Here is a 21,122-nt window from a genome sequence, read left to right as displayed (position 1 = left end):
ATTTTTACATTTAAGCCATTTAGGTGGATGTATAATGTTGTTGTTTTAAGTTTATAATTCCTGGATTACTAGTAACTTTGAGGGTCTTTTTATGTAATTGTTGGAAATTTGGATTTCTTCTCCTGTAAAGTGCCTGTTCAAGTCTTTGCCTGTTTTCCTGTTGGGATGTCTTGACTTCTTGTTGATTTCCAAAAGATTTTATATATTCTGAGTTCAGGCCCTTTATCAAACATATGTGCTGCAGATATCCATGGCTGTGCTCTCTCTCTCTCTCCCTCGCTCCACTCTCTTATTTGTGTCCTTTGATATACAGAAATTCTTAATTGTAATGTGCACTAATATTTCAGTCTTTTTCCTTTGAGTTAGTTTTTTTCTTTTTTTTTTTTTTGGTGGTGTGCGGGCCTGTCACTGCTGTGGCCTCTCCCGTTGCGGAGCACAGGCTCCGGACGCGCAGGCTCAGCGGTCATGGCTCACGGGCCCAGCCGCTCCGCGGCACGTGGGATCCTCCCGGACCGGGACACGAACCCGCGTCCCCTGCATCAGCAGGCGGACTCTCAACCACTGCGCCACCAGGGAAGCCCCTGAGTTAGTACTTTTTTTAGTCTTGTTTAAAAAACCTTTCTTGAGATTATGAAGATATTACCGTATATTATTTTCTAAAAGCTTTTGTTTTGCCATTTACACTAAGGTCTGTTATCCATACAGAACTTATTTTTTATGTATGACATGAAGTAGGGGGCCAAGAATTAAGCCCTGCCCCAATGCCTATCTAATTCCCCTAGCTCCGTTATTAGAAAGAATACCTTTCCTCGTGTTCTGACGTGCGAATCTTCTCATTAAATCCCATATCTATAGGTGTGTGGATCTGTTTGTAGGCTTTCTCTTCTGTTACACTGGTCTAGTTGTATGTATATCCTTGTCCCAATACTACACAATTAGAGTCTGATTAGAGGTCTTGATAGTTAAGACAGCAAGTCCTTCCATCTGCTCTTCTTCATCAAGAATAGCTTGACTAGGGCTTCCCTGGTGGCACAGTGGTTGAGAGTCTGCCTACCGATGCAGGGGACGCGGGTTTGTGCCCCGATCCGGGAATATCCCACATGCCGCAGAGCGGCTGGGCCCGTAAGCCATGGCTGCTGAGCCTGCGCATCCGGAGCCTGTGCTCCACAACAGGAGAGGCCACAACAGTGAGAGGCCCACGTACCGCAAAAAAAAAAAAAAAAAAAAAAAGAATAGCTTGACTAGGGAATTCCCTGGCGGTCCAGGGGTCAGGACTCTGCACTTCCACTGCAGGAAACCCAGGTTCCATCCCTGGTTGGGGAACTAGGATCCCACAAGCCATGCGGCGTGGCCAAAACAAACAAACAAAACCCCAAAAAGAATAGCTTGAACGTTCTTTGATTTTTCGCATCCTCACATTGATTGTATTTTTTTGTTTTTAATTTACTTTTGGCTGCTTTGGGTCTCTGTTGCTGTGCGAGGGCTTTCTCTAGTTGTGGCGAGCGGGGGCTACTCTTCATTGCGGTGCGTGGGCTTCTCACTGCGGTGGCTTCTCTTGTTGTGGAGCACGGGCTCTTAACTCACAGGCTTCAGTAGTTGTGGCACATGGGCTCAGTAGTTGTGGCTTGCAGGCTCTAGAGCACAGGCTCAGTAGTTGTGGCGCACGGGCTTAGTTGCTCTGTGGCATGTGGAGTCTTCCCGGACCAGGGCTCGAACCTGTGTCCTCTGCATTGGCAGGCAGATTCTTAACCACTGTGCCACCAGGGAAGTCCTCACATAGATTTTAGAATCAGCTTGTCAAATCCCAAAAACTGAAAGGAAAGAAAGAAGAAAGAAAGGGAAGGAGAGAAATCTGCTGAGATTTTTATTAAAGATTTGGTTGGATCTATAGATCAACATGGAGAGAATTAAACTTTTTACAATATTGAGTCTTCCAATCCATTTATTTAGTACTTTTTAATTTCTCTAACAAAGTTTATAGTTCTCTTTGTCAAAGTTTTACATACCTATTGTTAGATTTATTTCTATGTACTTGATATTTTAATCCTATTATAAATGGTATTGTCTTCGTTTTCTGTTTGTTGTGTTATATAGAAATACAGTTGATTTTTGTCTATGGATCTGGAGTCTAGGAACCTTGCTAAATTCTCATATTCTTATCTGTGTATAATCTTGGATTTTCTATGGATGTTAATCAATATTGATGTTCGTATGTTCATCTTAAAACTGACCACCTTATTGAGCTTTCTTATTAGTTCTAATAATTTGAGTATTGAAGCTTTTGGGTTTTCTAGGTTAAAATATCATATTAACTTATTTTTATGAGGGTTCTGTTTCTGCCTAGAGAAGCAAGATAGGGTAGCTGTTAGGTACAAGGAGTTTAGAATCTGACTACCTGAGTTTGAAACCCAACTCTATTACTTTCTATGTAATCTTAAGTAATTTGCTTAATCCTCTGTGACTCAGGATAATTAATTGTAAACCACCTCATAGGTTGATTTTAAAAATTGAATGAGTTAGTACAACTTCAAAAATGCCCATCAAATCATGAGCACTCAGTTTATGTAAATTTTGTCATTTTATCAATTAGTTTCATTCCTTTTAAAATTCCCACTTCTTATTGTTTTTTCTTATTTTATTGCATTGGCTACTTTTACAGCATAATACTGAATGATACTGGTGCTTTCAGGCCTCACCTGAAACTTAACACATTGAAATGTTCCTTCTAGGTTTTTTTTTTTTAGTTGTTTTGTTTTTCATAATTTGACATATATTTAATCATCTTTAACTGCACTTATGAATCCGGTATTAGATTCTGCAAGGGGGAGATAATTTTACAGTAGAATTTCCTTTTTTCAAACTATGCTGTTTACATAATGATGAAAATCATTAATAATGGAATGATTTCTTTTTAAATACCATTGAAATCCTGTTGCAAAAGGAGGCACCAAACCTTCTACCTTCCTGAAGATTCATTGGTGTAGCCTTTCCAAAAACGTGCTGATTGTTAATGTAATGATACCCCTTTGGATGTTTGGGATATGTTCAGGAGTATTCATAGCCACACAGAGCTGTTGACCAGTCCTTTTTTAGGACAGTATCACATTCTTGAGCTTTTAATTTTGCTATGTTCCAAGGAAGCTGGAGTATGTCTTCAGTTTGCTTTTCATAAAGAGTACACAGATATACTTTTTGAGTCATTATATAACTAAGAGTGCTTCCCTGCAGGAAAGACCACCTGAACTGCATAAATTCTAACATTACAACTATGGTATCAGTTTTGCTCTTAATTTCCTCCAATGCTATGTATTTCTCATTTTCCTGCAAGAATTTTTTTTGTCTTTCCCATCTCTTATCCTGTGTTTTCTTTATTACCTACTATTATTTATAGAGTTCTCTCTTGTTTTCTTCTTAATCATTTTCTGTTCCTGTTTCATAGAAGCCATCTCTTTTTGCATTATCTTGAGATACCAAATGACTCTCTAAAATGTTCTTTAAGTGTCTATAAGATATTTTCAGATGAATTTTCTCTGATTTCAGATGGTGGTCTGTTTTTCTGTTTTCCAGTATTTTCCATCTCTTTCCTTTTGTCCTATGTATTCATACTCAAATGAGAAAAACCCAGTCAGGCCTGATATAATTAATAGGAAGGGTATGTGTTGTCCTCACAGCCTCCTTTCTGGATGTTGGTGCACTCACCCTTGTAGACCTACACTAAATTGTCAATTGATATACCCAACCCAGCTCCTACAGTCTAACCAGTTTTCTTGTAATTTGGCCCTGCTGGACTGACATGGATCTCCTGCGTCCATTCCTCAGCTGCTGACAAGCTGGTCAAATGGTGTATGTGCATGAGTCCCCAAGATACCAAGTGCCAAACCTTCCTCTTGTCCTTAACACTCACCTGGAGCACTCTTTGGAAACTATACCTCCCAGGGTTCGATCTACCACTGGAGTCCCTCTTCTACCCACCCCACCGTCCATTTTTTTGCCCAACTGTTGATTGAGAGTTGCGGTTCTCAATTAGTAGGTAGAAGGGAGTGGACAGCACTCTGGCTATTTCAAAAGGCATCACCTATCAAGTTGAGTGATGGCTGCTTAATTTGAATTTCTGAACAGCTGGAGGACTCAGGTGTTATTTTTTCAATCCAATTCCATTGGCCTTGTGTTTAGGTGAGAATTCCTCAGAAATGCCCCCGTGCAGGTTGACGGCAGTCCTAGTGTTCAGTTTGGTGAGTTTTACCTTTTATTCCAGGTCTTTGAGATCATTTTAGTGGGAAGTTAGGAGAGGCTGTACTGGGTTCTCCTAACCGCTTTTAGTGAGATGTTCTATCCAGCATTAAATATTTGTTTTAGCAACTCACAACCTCCTGGATAGCTTGCCGAGTAGAGATATGCAGCAGATCTAAAGGTCTGTCTTTGCCAGGCTTCTTCGTAGGCAGAATAGATGACCAGGAATCGTGATTTCAAAGGCTGAGTGCTCCCTAAAGATTTATTCTAATAGCCAAGGGGGAAATAAAAACACCACTGAACTAGTAATAAGGGAATCTGGGTTCTCAGGGCTCAGTCACTGACTCCTTGTGGTCAGCGTTGGGCAAATCATGACGCCCCTAAGAGCCCCAGACTCCTTATATCTAAAATAAAGGATAGGACCAAATGGTCTCTAACGTCCTGCCCTTCTAGGACTCGGTGGTTTTACCAGCTGTCCTGGAACATCTGCTGTTAGAAACCTGTTCCTTGGGGCTCCCCTTTTACTCCCAGAGTTTCTGCTGAAAGGGAAGCCGAGGAGGAGAATGCACATCCACGCTGGGTGAGCGAGCCCCAGCTACAGGCAGAACCTGCTGGGAGGGACAGTAGGAGGAGTGGGCAAGTCGGGTGCAGAGGACTGGCGACCCTCTTCTGGAGATCCGCCCTCTGGGGCCACACTGGGCCTCTATATAAGCAAGTTTCAGGCATCAAAGGACCCCATTTGCTGAGTCCCCTTCAGTGACTTTGTATTGAAGGGAAAATAGGGATAGGAAATTAAACTTGTTTTCTTCAGAGGATGTCTTTGAGGCAAGGGAACTGCGAATGGTGACCGGATGGCTGCCTCTCATGCGACAATAAATAGACCTGGGAGGTGCTGGTTTGTCACAACCAACGTGTTTATAACCCAACCCAAGTGAAGTCATGGGCAGCAGGGTTTTGAGGGAGCGGAGAGAGTTAGCACTTACCACCCGTGATTTCCAAATGGGAGGAAGAGGACACCACAGGGATACCCAGATGGGCAGAGACGTGCCCCAGGTCAGAAGTGAAGCTTCAGGTGGGGCTCAAGCGTTCCGGGCAATGCCAGGCTTCCTGGGGTTCCTGACTTTTCTGCACTTTGGATGCGACCCCTTCCAGAGGCTCCAGAATGAGGGGTGTGTGCTCACGCATGCGTGGTCCCCTGCTCTCTTGTTTTTTCTCCCTCCTCTCTCCCTCCTGCTCTGGCATCCCCCCCCGTGACATTTGCTCTAATAGGCCGGGCAGCAGCTACCTCACTGGCACATGGGTTGTTCAGCCCGGATCCTGTTGCCTTGTCTGTCCAGGATAATTTGCTAAATGGTTTAGAGGTTTTTCTCGCCACGGAAGGCCAGTTAGAAGGGAGTGAAAGGAGGGCTAAAACCCCAGGGACCGGGAATGACTCCAAATCCATTTGCGCAGGCAACTTCCCTGTCTCTGCTCTTGGCCACCCAAATGGACGCTGGTCTGGATGTCACTGGCTCTGCTGCCTGAGCGGATGGGCATCTGGTCTGTGAGAAAAGCCAGCTCCAACCTGGAGACAAAGCCATTAAGTTTCCCGTTTGACTCAGGCCAGGGATGTTTGGAGAAACAAGAGGGAAGTTGGAGTTTAGCTCTCAGGGGCCAAGTTCACCCTACCGGCTCTGTGACCATCTGGACCAAGGTGGCGCTCAGTAATAAGGTCAGGAATCAAAGAGAAGCAGGGAAAACTGTAAAGCATCTAACTGCAAACTACTTACAGTTTCCAAGTTTTAAAGAGCACAAGATAATCAAATGATGATGAAAAGATCTTGTCCTCTGCAGCCCCTCCCCCTTCATCAAGCCCTCCCGCCTCCCCGGTGAGTGATTGGTGCGCCATCTTCTGGCCTTAGTGGCCAATGCTCAGAGCCTGAGCCCCAAGTCCTGTGTGTCACACCCCTCCTCTCCAGGTCCCTGTAGCAGTGTGCTAGCACCTCTCCCTCTGCTGGCCCGAGGAGCCTGCATTGATGGCATTGTTCAGCACTGATGGCTTCCTGAACATTAAATATGTACTATCAGAGTATGTAACTCTTCTATTCTTGCTTCCCTATTTGAATGCAAGGGATGCTGTTATTATTTTAAAAGCTCTTGAATATGCAAATTAGTTCCAGAGGAAGGGAGCCTTCCTGGACGCCATCACTCCTTCCCATCCTGACAGTAACAAAGGGAAGTAAAAGGAGTTGATTTCCCTCTTCTTACCTCAAAACCCCACAGAATTCTCCGAACAAGGCTGGAGGTACAAATACGACCTTACTTTTGTAATTGATTTTTCCAGCATAACCCAGTTGGTTGCCTCAGTTGATCTTTCCAACCCGACTCCAGCCCCTGTGGGTGTGCCCTTGTTGCTGGAGAAGGTCACTCTCCCGCTCTGCACAGCCCTTGGAAGACGGCAGCTTCAGGCTTTCCAGCTGAAAGCTGGAAACGATTCTCCTTCGGCATCGTTTTCAAACCCATATACTCGGAGGTTAAGTGACCACGCTGAAAAAGGCACACCCCGATGACTTCCTTCCCCACCCCACCCGGTGCCCTGGCAGGATCACATTGAACAATTCAGGGAAAGTATTCACTGAATGCAAGGAGAGTAGAGCACGTCTGCATTATTTATTAGGGGCTAACAATACCCATCATATGTAGAATGTATTTGGACATAAATTAGTGATGTTAGGAAACACCAGGGGTCCAAAACCTATTAGGATCTCTGACACGTATGTAAAAACACATCACAGTCTTACCTTTTCTACGAGGCTGGGAATTGGCTCTGAGACTGCTTCACAAAGAAAACAAAAATCTTTAACCTTTTGTTTGCTATAAGCCCTCTGGACACTTCATCTACCGTTGAGTAAGTCTTGGCAAATCATTTCAGACTATGAATTCTTAACCTCACTTCCTCACCCCCCTTCCTCTTTCTTCTTTCTCTATGATGGAAGGAAGGATATTTACATTTACTGAGCACCTACTGTGCACACCAACATTACCGCTAGCCCCTTGATGTAAGAGGGGTTTGCAATTAGTATCCCCACTTTATAGATGAGGAAACTGAGGCTCAAGGTCATGTAGCTGATAAGTGGGCAACGTGGGATTTGAAACCAGGTCGTGACTTCAAGCTGAGACTTCTTACCCTACATGTGACTCCCTGCCTGGACAGGAAGGCAACAGCTGTTCTTTGCTTCTTTGTCAGCTGTATATCACCACAGGAATGCCACGTAACACAGAACCACAAAACCGGTGGCATAAAGCCATGAACGTTTATTTTTGCCCAGGAGTCTACGGGTCAGCTGGGCAGTTATGCTGGTCCAGGCCACGCTTGAGGGGTCTCAGCTGGGCTCACTGCAGTCAGCTGCTGGGGCAGCTGGGATGGGCTGACCCAGGCTGGCCTGGGCTTGTCATGTGGCGGCCAGAGCTCCAAGAGCGTGAACAAAGCCCTCGGCTTCTCGAGGCCTGGGCTGTTCCTTCTGCCACATTCAGTTGGCCAAAGCAAATCACCAGACCAGCCCAGATCCGGGAAAGACAGACGAACTCCATCCCGTGCTGGAGGGGAGCTGCAGAGTGACATTGCAGGAGATGGGGATGGTGGGACGAGAAGGATTGGGGCCAGTTTTGCAATTAGCCTCCCTTCCCACTGTGGGGCTGCCTTGCTTCCTTGGGGGCACCTGCTTCCTGGAAGCCTCAGCTCCCCCATCTCCAAGCCTGCGCTCAGAGCCGTGTCTCATTTGTACTGAGGACGTTGCACAGAATGACTGCGGAGGGGGATTTAAACGGCCCTCTTCCAAAGGGGAAGGGGTGCAGTCAGTCTGGCAGGGGTTAAGCCTTCCACTGGCTGGATTAGGCTGAAGCAGGAGGCTTTCAGCATCAGCCAGCACAGGGGGGGAGCCTGGGGGCGGGGCCGCCAGCCTGGGGGCGCGGCAGCCAGCCTGGGGACAGAAACCACACTGAGAAAGATTCTTCTAGGCCTACACCTGAGACTTTGGCGCTTCTTCCAGGTACCTCTTGGAGGGTGGCTTTCCGTTGCCCATCCTCGAGCATCTCTGGACATGGTATCATGTTCGTGGAGCCAGAGTTCCCCTCCTCTGCGGGGGCTCGGCCCCTCACCTCCCCAGGGCCTCTGCAAGGACCTCTCTTCGGCCTGTGTGTTTGTGGTTTCCAGGGAGGAGGGTTGGAAGGAAAGGTCCATTTCCACAGGACACCAGGGCTAACCGGTCGACACGGGAGGTGATGCTGGGCTGTGAGGGAGGAGAAGCATGGAGCTGGGGGGCAGGAGGGGGCAGGAAGGGGAGCACGGGGGCAGAAGAGGGAAGGGCTGCTGGATTCCTGGAGGACTGGGACAGGCCAGAAAGCTCATGAGAAGGAGACAACCAGCGGAGAGCAAACAAATCGGCAAGATCAGAGATGAGAGGACAAGCCAAAGGGGGCCGACGATTCCAGACCTCGACACCACCTTGTACCACGACTGCCCCGCTGCTGACTCACGCTCGGCACCTACTCAGACCACCTTCACCAGCAGGTCATTCATGACCCCTGCGAGGCGGTCCTGGAGGTTAAAGACACAGAAGCTTCAAGTCCAGAAGGAAAGAAAAGCCCCGATTCCATTTCTCACTAAGGCAGGTGGGGCAAGTATCCCCCAAAGAGGCCCCTGCCCAACATGGGACTTGAGAGGCAGAGTGGATTGTGTCTAACAGCTCGCAGATTAACAGCCAACGATGTCCTTCATTCTTCTGACCCCTCCAGGAGATGTCACTGAGGAAGACGGCATTTGTGCGGTACCAGGCAGAGGGAGAGGACCGTGGAGGGCAAATCCATCCGAAGGATGGAATGGACCCGTCAATCATTTCTGGCCCAGTCACCCCAAGGGAGAGGGAGGCCCGGTAATCATACCCAGGTCACACGGCTAGTGAATGGCCGAGCCGAATTTGAACTTAGGTTGGATGGAAACTGCCCTGCCCTCGTCCATTTTAGTCTTCTCCCCCCATCAGTTGCCTCAAGAAAAATAAAACTATAAAGGCTTTTGTTTCAAGTCTCTAGTTCATTTCCATGAGACATTTTCCTTTCCTGTCAGCTTGTTGAAGGAGCCCGAGGGGCCCTTCCGGTACTCGTAACTCTGTAGCAAATCATGAGATGGGGCCGGATTCTCCAAAAACAAATGGGAGCGTTTCAGCCCAATACAGCAGAAGTTGTTCAACAGGGACCTGAATTCTTGGGGCAAAATCCCAGTAGCGTGGGTAGTTTCAGCTCCAGAGCAGGGAGGACCGAGGATTCGGGCCGGTGTTGGGTGCCTCTTACTTCCTCGGCCCCTCAGGACCGAGGTGGGGGCTGGGAAGGGGTTTCCAGGCCAACGTCTCAGCCCTGACGCTAGTTGTGTCACCCTAAACAAGTCACTGAACCTTCACCACGTGCAGAATGGGAATCCACAGCTCTGCCCCACGTTCCCGTCAAAGAGCCTGCGGAAAGTGCTGGGACTTCCCCGGCGGTCCAGTGGTTAAGACGCGCCAATGCAGGGGGCATGGGTTCGATCCCTGGTCAGGGAACTAAGATCCCGCATGCCACGGGGTACGGCCAAAAATTTAAAAATAAAATAAAAATAAAGAGAGAAAGTGCTCATGGGGGTCCAGACCTTGCCTGCCTCTCAGGCTCACCTCGCTGACCTCTAGCTCCCCACGTGAAACCGACAGCCCCAGACCCGACAGGAGCGCCGACGTTCTGTGACTCAGGCGTGAGGATGGAGTTACGGGCGGAGGGAGACGCGCAGGGGCCTTGAAGAGCTGAAGCCCCTGCGGCTGTGGGACCAGGTGTTAAAGCGAAGCGCGGTTCCGATGACCCCCGGCCTGGATCTGCCTCGTAGAACTAGCTCCTTACCACCCCCCTTACCCTGCAGACACTTACAGCCGAGGTCGCTCCGCCCGCCCGCGTCTAGGCACGGGCCCTCCCAGAGGAGACCACAGCGAAAACCAGGCGGGCGGCGCAGAGGTGGCGGCCCTCCCCAGCTTTGCTTCTCCCTCTTAGCCTGCCTCCCTTCCCTCCCCGAGGCTCGGGCCCTAGCTTCCCACAGCTCTCCGCCCCTAGCAGGCAAATACCAAAGACCTTTGTCCCAAGAAGGAAAATTAGGGGTGGGTGAAAATGAGGCTTTTCCATCAGAGAAACGACACAGTCACTGCCCTCTGGGGTCGGCGCCAGGGCCCTCCCCGGGGTGACGCACTGCTTTCCGTGGCCTCCTTAATATTATTTCTTGAGTCTCTGGTACCGCCCCTCACCCTGCCTCACCTGCCTGTGAGCCGCCTCCTGATGGGAATGACTTCTGGCTTTACAGCCTTGCCACGTGCCTGACGGGGCGCGCCTTCGTGCTGCCCCTGTGCGGGCACTGGACAGCGCTGTGGCCAGTTCCCCTGGGCGCCTGCGGACAGCTGGGCTCCTGAGAATGCCTGGAGCAGCCTGACCGTGTGCGGGGCAGAGACAAAGGGCCAGTGGGAGAGAGAAGTTCTTCTTTCTCTCCTGGTTTAGGAAGATCAGCTCCAGGGAAGTGACGCATGCTTGGAGATGCACCTTCGTCTCTGACCCTCTGAGGGTGGCCACCTGGGAAAAGGTGAATTGGCATCTCACGGTCTCGGGGAGGGCTTGTGCCTTGAACCAGGGCTTCCCTTCTTATTATTTCACCCTGGGAACCCAGTGGTTTGAAAAATTTGTCTACCCAGGACCCTACTTAGGCAGTAGCTGTCACCTCTGTTACTAATCACAGATACCTCTGTCTGTATATATCTGCGAGTCCCAGGTCCTGGTCCACGGGGGACAGGCAGCCTTCTCCATCTGAGCTGATATCGTTCCTGCCCCCAAAAGGAGGGAAAAGGCACTGTAGCCCCAGTAGGTAGCCTCATTGTGGGCAAAAACAAATAATTTCTCCCTGTCTTTGATAGAAATAGAAATGAGCCCTCAAACCTCCATGACCCACACAGGGACCACTTCCCCAGAAGAGGAAGGAAGATGGAGAATGAGGGATTTCTCTCTCTTCCCGTCAGGCAACATACACATCACCCCATGGTGTGCCCTCCCTGCTTCCTTCCTAGAAGAGGGAGGAGAAGCAGATCCCAGTGCCTGCGGGAGTCTGGGCTAACCTCTCACCCTCCTGGAGCAGAGTTTATCGTGAGTGGCAGGAACTCACTCCATCCACACCACTGATGAACACCATCTGTTGGGTTTCTAACACACATTCCTGGGCCGTAGGGAGCTACTTGACATTTCCCTAGCTGTTTTGAAATGGGCATTTGTAGCGTGTAATGTTCTAACACCAAAACCATTTACACTCTGACTGTGCCTCTGGGCAAAGCTAGCTCCACACCTTGTCTGAGAAATTCTGAGGTTCCCACCTTCCTGCCAGCTTCCAGACATCATTCAATCTGTCTACTTTTTCTTAGACTTTCAAAGCAGGTGTTTGCCCTCTTGTTTGTATTTTCCTTCAGCTCCTGACCAACTGCTTTTGTAAGAATCGTGAGGTGGCAACTGTCAGCTCTGAGGACTTGGGGCAGGTTATGTACCTGCAGCCTCATTATTTTGGGCTTTTGGACTTGCCGTACGTTGGCAGACCACAGGCTGCAGCTTTGCGTTTGTTGGTGTTGAGTCTGTTGTCTTTGGAGAGCTGTTGGGAAGGCATACACAGGATCTGATGATCTGTTCTCTCTCTGCAGGTTGCTGAACGTTAAACTTTTAACATTTGTTTCTTAAATCATATGTAGATATATCTTCAAATATAACCTGACAGGCCAACGTGGACCTGAATCAATACTGTCTAAACTCCCTATTAAAGTGCAAATACACCACCACACCAGTCAGAAGGACCATCATTAAAAAGTCTACAAATAATAAATGCTGGAGAGGGTGTGGAGAAAAGGGAACCCTCCTACACTGTTGCCGGGAATGTAAGTTGGTGGAGCCACTATGGAGAACAGTATGGAGGTTCCTGAGAAAACTAAAAATAGGACTTCCTGGCAGTCCAGTGGTTAAGACTCCACACTTCCAATGCAGGGGGTATGGGTTTGATCCCTGGTCGGGGACCTAGGATCCCCCGTGCCAAAAACTTAAAAAAAAAACTAAACTAAAAATAGAGCTACCATATGACCCTGAAACCCCACTCCTGGGCATATATCCAGAGAAAACTCTTAATTTGAAAAGATATATGCACCCCAATGTTCATAGCAGCACTATTTACCATAGCCAAGACGTGGAAGCAACATAAATATCCATTGACAGATTAATGGATAAAAAAGATGTGGTACGCACACACACACACACACACACACACACACACACACACAATGGAATACTACTCAGCCATAAAAAGAATGAAATAATGCCATCTGCAGCAACATGGATGGACCTAGAGATTATTATATTAAGTGAAGTAAGTCAGACAGAGAAAGACAAATATATGATATCACTTGTATGTGGAATCTAAAAAGTGATACAGATAAACTTATTTACAAACAAAAAATGGACTCACAGACGTAGAAAACAAACTTATGGTTACCAAAGGGGATAGCAGGGGATGGGGAGGGAGAAAGAAATTAGGAGTTTGGGATTAACATATGCACACTACTGTATATAAAATAAAGAACAAGGACCTACTGTACAGCACAGGGAACTATATTCAATATCTCCCCAGATTCCAGAACACTGCCCCTCCAGGTAAAATTCAGAATCTCGGGGGGGGGGTAGAACCTCCGAGGCTGCCGTGCAGATAGAGTCCCTCTAAGGTGCCAATGGCGTGGGATGCCATTTCTGTAGGGGAGAAAGATGGACAGACCCAAGGGCTGGATTCTTGCCCTGGGTCTGCAGCCAACTTGGAATGTGACCTCAGGTCAATCGCTTACACCCTCAGGTCTCCATTTATTTCATTTTAAAATGAGAATAATTCTGCTGTTTATCTTCCTCAGGATTACTGGGGTTATGCAGCCAGAGGGAAGGTGGGGAGGGAGCATTCACACACTTTGCCTCACGGAAGCCTCTACAGAGGTGAGCACCTTATTTCCATTATGCAGGTGACGAAGACGGACACTGAAAGGTTAAGTCATCTACCGAGGTCCCAAGTCTTGTAGGTGAAGGAGCGCAGGTGAGAGAATCCAGGCATCTGGTTCCAGAACATTCCATTCCATCAGGGTGCTCCTCTGAGATTTTAGAAATCAGGTAAATGCTCGCTAGTCAAACCGAGGCATAGGGGCTAGCAGCAGCAGCATGACCTGGGAGCTCGTTAGAAATGCAGGTTCTCGGGCCCCGCCTGGGTTGACTGCCTCAGAATCTGCATTTGAGCAAGCTTCCCAATGATCCCTGTGCACCTTGAACTTTAGAAGCACTGTTGTAGAGGATTGCACTAGAGAGAGGAAGTCTACAGATGAGGTTATGGTAACTATCCAAACATCCAACAGAAGTGTAAGATCCTCCCAGGGATAATCAAAGAAGAAATCATTACCGGGAAATTCCTGTGGGAGAAGGGTGACTGTAAGACGTTTCAGCCCTTTCTCTCTGAGTTCCCATTTCGGGGGAAATGCCCCTTATCTGAAAACGTCCAAACCTCCCAAGAGAATGGGGTTTGGGATGGAAACATACTGTTTTTATAGGTGTGTATGTGTGTGTTGTGTTTAATTTACAAAGGTAATATGTTTACTTTTAGAAATGAGAGAAGGAAAAGTCAGGAAGAGAGGGTTCCGCAAAGCTGACGTAGCCCAACAGTGTTCCTTTTTGAGGGTTCTCCTGTTCCTGCCCTTTTTATCATGGCTCTTCACTTATTTCAGGAGTGATCCTTCATGGCGGATAGCATCCACCAGGGAGGATGGCCAGTTGGGTAGGGGGACGTTCAGCTTCCAGAATATCTTTGCTATGAGTGTTGGTCCTTAGGTTAAATCCGAAGACCCATCCGTTTGAAGGATGTTCCCCTGATGCTCAAACTGCAGCCAGCGGCCCCACTATACCAAATGCTCCCTGCAGAATGCAAAGAGTAGAAAATGGCCTGACCCAAAGCTCAGAAGCGAAACTCACAAATCAGGGCTTTGAGAAGTATGGAAAGGCTTCCAGACAGCACTCCAGACGACTGCTAGCCTTAGGGGAACGTCAGTTGAGTACAAAGAAATTCTCAACCTGGAGCCAGAATGTCCAGTAGGATTTGATCCAGGGAAGGATGCTCAAAGCCGGCCCTCTGCTCCCTCCTCGCCTTTCCTGGATTAGCTCTGTTGAGGCGGCACAAAACCCCTGGATGAGCTGTGGTTTCTGTCCAGTGATTTTAACACATGTTCCCATGTTTAAATTTGTGATTTGTATGCACAATATTATTTAGCCCTTAAAAGTTACTTTTCTGGGCTTCCCTGGTGGCGCAGTGGTTGGGAGTCCGCCTGCCGATGCAGGGGACACGGGTTCGTGCCCGGGTCCAGAAAGATCCCACATGCCGCGGAGCGGCTGGGCCCGTGAGCCATGGCCGCTGGGCCTGCGCGTCCGGAGCCTGTGCTCCGCAACGGCAGAGGCCACAACAGTGAGAGGCCCGCGTACCGCAAAAAAAAAAAAAAAAAAAAAAAGTTACTTTTCTGAGACCCAATCTGTCTGTGAAGTGTGCAAATTCCTGAAAGAGTCAAGACACCACTTGTCATCAGCATCCCAAGCATTCATTTATGTCCGTGGCTCCAGAAAGAGCCAGTCGGAAATATCACACAGACCTGATCCCTGCCTTCTAGAAACTTGCAGGGTGAGGCAGAGGTAGTGACACATAAATTAATGTCCTGGCTGCACGTGGCACCCCAGATGTGGATGCCCATCTGCTGAATCAGAGACTGCATCTACTAATTGACACATCTCGGGCCCTAAAATAATCCACTGTAAATTTGGGTTCTTTTGCCAACCTCAGCCCTGGTCTTCTTGTACTGGCTTTACTTCCAACCGGCCAAATTAAAACTGGTTAAACCAATTTTTTCACAGTCTTTCCCTCCCTGTTTGATTTTATTTTTTTTATTTTTCAAAAGTCTAGAAGAAGGGGATTTGGGGTCGGGATGATACCATCACTCTGTCACTTCTAATTTCATTCTGTTAACAATTCTTTGAGTCACGAGGGTGGAAGCTTTGATTCTGAGAAATTACGCACTTTTAAGCGTTGACTCCGGAAAGTCACTGTGGCTCATCTGTAAACAATTCCAGAGGGTGACCGTGAAAGAGGAACGTAGTAACCAGGCTTCCCCCTGGGGAAGTCACTGATCCCTTCAGAGCACCTGATTGCACAGGTAAAGAGTTTTAAGGGGGTGGCAGTGGTGGGTAGGGAGTGAAAGAGAAAGCATTTGGTTCAAAACCAGACCGTGTAAACAGCCCTGCTCTTTTCTCCTTTCTCCCTTCCCCCACTAACCGATGCTTTCCATCACCCATAGATGAACTGGGAAGGCTGGTTATTGACAGCTGGGCAATTTGCACAATAAAGTTTAACGGTTTACATCCCCTTTGACTTTCCATCCCCATTGACTTTGTCAATGTTCTCAATGGATCACGTTCTCAGGCTCGCACTGACTCTCTCCTTCTTCTCTTCCCCTTCAAGCGTGCAAACGCAAAGAGCAAGAACCAAACAAAGACAGGAACAATTCCCAGAAGAAATCCCGCCTGGTGTTCACCGACCTCCAACGCCGAACGCTCTTCGCCATCTTCAAGGAGAACAAACGCCCATCCAAGGAGATGCAGATCACCATTTCCCAGCAGCTGGGCCTGGAGCTTACGACCGTCAGCAACTTCTTCATGAATGCCCGGCGCCGCAGCCTGGAGAAGTGGCAGGACGATCTGAGCACAGGGGGCCCCTCGTCCGCCTCCGGCACCTGTACCAAAGCGTGATGGAAGGGCTCTCAGTTGGGCACAAGTCACCTCCAAATGAGGACAAAAGATACCAGAAGAAAATGCAAAGGAAAAAGACGCTGGATTCTTAGCTGGGGCCCTTCACTGGTGATTTGAAAGCACAATTCTCTTGAAAAGAAAATTCTATTCTAGCTGTAATCATAGGCCAGGTGTTCTTTTTGTTCGTTGGTTTTTAGTGGCTATGGAGTCCAAGTGCAAGCTGAAAACTAATCTCTTTGAACCGGACATTGTCCTCTGAGCGAGTGTGCTGAGCACCTCAGAAACCCAAATGGGGCCTTTCTGCAGCAAGTCAGTTTCAGTGTGGTGTCAGTCAAGCTCAGGATTGCTTAGAATGTCAACGGTCCCACTCTGAGTCCTGTCAACCTCTTGCAGTCGAAGTTCCCATGAGTAATAGTGGGACTTTGGCCTGTGTAAGGACTCTGAGTTCGGGTTCCCAAGATGCTACAATAAGAGAAGAATCTAGCAACAAGAATGACCTCATTTGCTTTCCAAGTGCTTAGCCTCATCATACCATAGTTCACCAACGTTCACAGCCATAACATAAAAAAAAACATCAGAATGACAATTACTGAGCACAAGTTTTAAATATGGAAGTTAAAAAAAAGAATCCGAGGACCTGTTTTTCCAACTCAGGCATCTTTTTCATTGAATGGTTTAGAAAGCTTTAAGTTGATCCAGTTTACAATTTTCTTTTCCTTACCTCCTGGAAATCTCACGTGGTCTTGGATCCATCAAAAAAAAAAACCAGATCAGTTCACTTGAGCTCAAAGTATCAAGCACAACGAAGATAAACAGAGAAGTCAGGAAGGTTCTGGATTCACCGCATCTCGATTTTCAAGACACCAGTTAGGAAGTCATGAGGGAATCATTGGGAATATGGCTTCAAGCACATTTTGCAGTTTGCTACAAATTCTGTTTGTACATAATGCAGACGCACACTCAGGAGGCCAATTTAACTGTTACAGTACACGGAGCAAATGCAGCATTTTAAAAGATCTAGATTTTTTTAGATCATAAATGTATCCTTCTTGGTTATCTGTCACCTGGTTCCTCCTATTGTGCATTATGACCACATGATACATTCTCGCTCCTTCAGATTTGGGTTGTTCCCTTGTCCATCCCATCGGTAGGGACGTTTTCAGTGTTTCATAGCAAGGAAAAAATAAATAATTCAAACCACCGTACGTGTTACTCATAACCGTCATCTAGTCCTGAATCTCTTCCATTGTTGAATCATCTAGCAAAACAGCTGAATAAATCTGGAGAAAACACAGCACACCAAAGAAGCAGAATACTGCAAACCAAAGACATTTATTACTTGCCATTTTCTAGCCTGAAAAATACTGTGATTACTTCTTAGAAGTCAGAAAACCTCTGCAACTCCGAATGGCATTCAGCTCTTGCATTTGGTTCATCGTCGGGCTGAGTGGACCGGCTACACCAAGGATGTTAGCCAAGCCACCCAGCGAGTGGCTTTCTGGTTCCTGGCTGTCACCTTCCCACGGCAAATGGAAGAGCGCCCACAGAACCCTGGGAGATTGCAAAGGTCACCATGTGCATATTTACCAGTGAATGGCCCCAGGTGGGCACCACGGGGGGTGTTCAAAGCAAGCCAAACACTGCAATGATTCTTTACAGACACTTGAGACTGACTTTTTTTATGAATTACTTAATCGAAACCAAAGAAACTTTTTCTGCACCTACTTCTGCAACAAACAAAACTGTCCCATTAAAATGAATAAATAAATAAAAACGTAAATCACCGAACATCACCACCAACGAGAAGGAAGCTCGCCAGAAAAGAAAAAGAAAAAACAAAAACCAGAAACAGAAAAACAGCGAGACACACTGTGTTCAAACAGACGTCTTGGGACATTTTTTGGAAGCAGATTTTAAAGAAAGGGTTGAGACAGGAAGAGAAAGAAGGAAAAGCCTCCGTGGTTGCTGCTTCATTTGACAACTCATGCGGTAATCTAAAAGTTGAAGATTGTCTTTAATTTGTGCCTATGCAGTTTTTCAAAAGAACACGGAACAGAGCAACAGAAACCTCAACAGCTACAATACCAAAGATGAGGATTTCTCACACCTTTGTTTCCGTTCATTATCTCCTCTTGCCTGGCTTAAATACTAATAGCGCCATTGATCTGTGTAAAGGTAATCAATTTTGTTTCTGAGCCACGAAAGGAAAGGGTCATTTGTTTGATTTTATTGTTTCCCTATCATTTTGTTTTATGGCTTTTTCTACCCGACATGGAATCTCTCAAAGGGTTCCATGGAGTCCAAGTTTAAGATGTTGGGATACTGAACAGTTCTCCTCTCTGCTCGGCGGAGCGTGGGGAATAATATTGTCACTTGAATGTTACGCTTAATCCTTAGTCTTGGTTCCTTCTATGTTCAGAGTCTCATCATCAGGGGAGGGAAGGGGAGTGAGGGTCAAGGGTAGGGGTCTCGGTGACACATCCTCTCCCAAGCCACAGAACCAAAGAATTTATAGAGGAATTGACAAGCCTCGTCTTCACGTGATTGCTACATCCTAACAGGGCTTCATTGGGGGTGGGGGAAAGTGTGTAAAAATAATTGTCAGTTTCTACTTTTCTATTAGCTTTTTAAAAATCAGCTGTAAAGGTTGCATTTCTAAAGAAAGAGATATATATAATATATGAATACATATATAGATTCAACTTGACACTGGTGATAACCCAAAGTTATTGCTGTTCAAATTCACATCTTGTTTTTGTCAAGTGCTTCATTTCTTAAGTATTCAGTTCAGAACTTTGCTCATTTCTCATGCCATCCCAGAGTATATTTGCTGCTGTGGATGATTTAGAGTATTCAGATTTCTGTGAAAATTCCTGGGAAAGGTTGAAAGTCAAGTGTAAGCATTTCAACAGTTAACCTGTTGCTAAGTGGATCATGGGACGAATGAGTTTTGTTTGTATTTTGAGTCTTCTCTAGTCTATGTCTCAACCATGATCAGGGTGGCGAGTGAGGTCCATCCACCAGTTCTGGGCCGCGGCCAGGGAGTGTTCATCTTCTCTAACTGCTGGGAAAGATCAGTGGTCCATTCCCACCAGTTACAGAGATGAGGCCAGCCCAGAGGTCTGTTCTCCAGGAACTGCCCTGTCCCATCAGGGTGTTCCAGATGCCCCTCAGTAAGTAAATCCACCAAAGGGACTTCTCACAGGGGAAGTCCAACTCCTGCTGCAATGGGTTGATCAGGTTTCCTCAGGGTGGTAATGACCAATTAGTTTAGACAAGCCTGTGTGCAGCCACGGCCGGCACTGGGGTGAGGCAGCGGTGTTGGGGGGTGCGGGTGTCTCAGTCCTAGAGAGAAAACACGAGGCAGGGTTTGGGGAGAACCCCAGAGTCCTGCCCTTGGGAACCCCATTGTCTATTATGCCACCTCCTTCCTCCCACTGTGTGGGTCTCCCTTTGCAGGGGCAGCAGCCATGTAGCCACTAAAGAAGGCGACTTTCCATGGCTTCTATAATTCATCCTACCTGGGGATGTTCCTTGACTTTGCCCTGTGTCACTTTGTCTCTTGCCCATTCTCCATGTCTCCTTTGTCAAATGACCAAGAAAAGAGCATATTTCAGCAGGGGAACTCTCCTATGGGTGGATCAAAATGAATTTCACCTTGGGTATCTCTAAATGAATCCTTGTGACTCATGGCCAATGGAAATGCTTGTTCTTCTAGAGATTGGACTGAGGAACCGAGCCTGCTTGCTTTGGTTAGTGATCCTTCGGCATGCTCATGTCAGCATTTGGGTCTCTGGCATCCTATGAAGATGTCTAAACTGAAAAAGGCTGCCTTTGTGGCCTGAGATTTCAACCCTGATCAAACCAGGTGTAGTCACATACACCCTCAGCGCTCCTGGTGACCAGAGGAAGATGTCATAATGTAAAAAAAGGCAAGAACTTCCCGCTAGGGACTTTTGATAAATGTCTCGTACCAGATAATGCCATACCAGAGAGAAGTGCTTGCTTCTAAAAAATGATTTACGTACATATATAAATACATGTGTGTATCTATATATCTGTGTATTGAAAAATTAAGCCCTACAGAATTTCAATTTGTTAAAAAGCTGAAAGAAAAAAAAAAAAACCCTGCAAACTGGAAGGTAATGGAATTTGACCCAGTAAGTTTCCTCAAACATTTTTAAACCTTATTTTAAGTCAATAATTTCAGAAAAAAATAACTCTTTGGACTTCACCGTTTAACCTGTTGGATTGAGGATCCATTTCCTCAATCCAAGAAAAATTCCAGGCATGCCTCAGCCACCAGCAATGAAAGGGGCAGTGTGAAGGGACAGCTCTGAACCAAAATTCACATTCTCGAAGCAACAGAAATCCAAAGGCTATTGAGTGGAAAATTCTTTATTTCTTTAGGGAAATAGGCTTGCTTACTTTTGTTTTCAATGTGATTTTGGTCCTGGGGATACAATTCTTTCATTCCAAGAAATTTTTATTAAAAAAAAGAACCAATATATTTCTTTTTAAAAAGAAAACAGCAACAACAATAAAAACTCGTCCACAATATTTAAAGGCTTTTCTAAAATGTAAAGTAGTGTGTAGGTTGTACCACTTAACAGTACAGGCGGGAATGAGGCATGAAGGTACCAACATGACACTTTGAAGAAATCAAGGCATCACCTCTGCAGTGTCTCTTTTCCTGCAGGCTCTTGGCAATTATGGGCTTTGGAAATTCAAGCTAATTTTTATTACTAGCTAAAATTAAATCAAAATTAGGAATAAATCTGATACACATACATACATTTTTGTAAATCAAACAATGTATTTCAAAGCCAAATATAAGTACCTTTTATTTTTTATTTATTTATTTTTTTACATCTTTATTGGAGTATAACTGCTTCACAGTGTTGTCATAAATACCTTTTAGATGATCACCCATTTTACTTTATCTGTGCTGGGTGCCCACCTAGTCATGCCAGTAAATTAAAGTTGAACATATTTTTTTTAAATATCATTAC

The 21,122-nt window shown here is 46.5% G+C and overlaps 1 protein-coding gene across 1 annotated transcript in view; it reads left to right on the top strand.

Moving 5' to 3' along the window:
* The window catches only part of ONECUT2 (one cut homeobox 2), a 39,679-nt gene extending 23,569 nt beyond the window's left edge, over positions 1-16,110 (top strand). Inside the window, exon 2 of the mRNA XM_060121478.1 lies at positions 15,824-16,110. Within this exon, the coding sequence (XP_059977461.1) occupies positions 15,824-16,110 (287 nt within the window). The remainder of the gene's footprint in view (positions 1-15,823) is intronic.
* Positions 16,111-21,122: the final 5,012 nt, after the last annotated feature.

This window comes from Lagenorhynchus albirostris, chromosome 14 (assembly GCF_949774975.1).
Source record: "Lagenorhynchus albirostris chromosome 14, mLagAlb1.1, whole genome shotgun sequence".
Taxonomy (NCBI): domain Eukaryota; kingdom Metazoa; phylum Chordata; class Mammalia; order Artiodactyla; family Delphinidae; genus Lagenorhynchus; species Lagenorhynchus albirostris.
The sequence above is the reverse complement of the archived record's forward strand: the minus strand, read 5'-3'. Positions and strand labels throughout refer to the sequence as shown.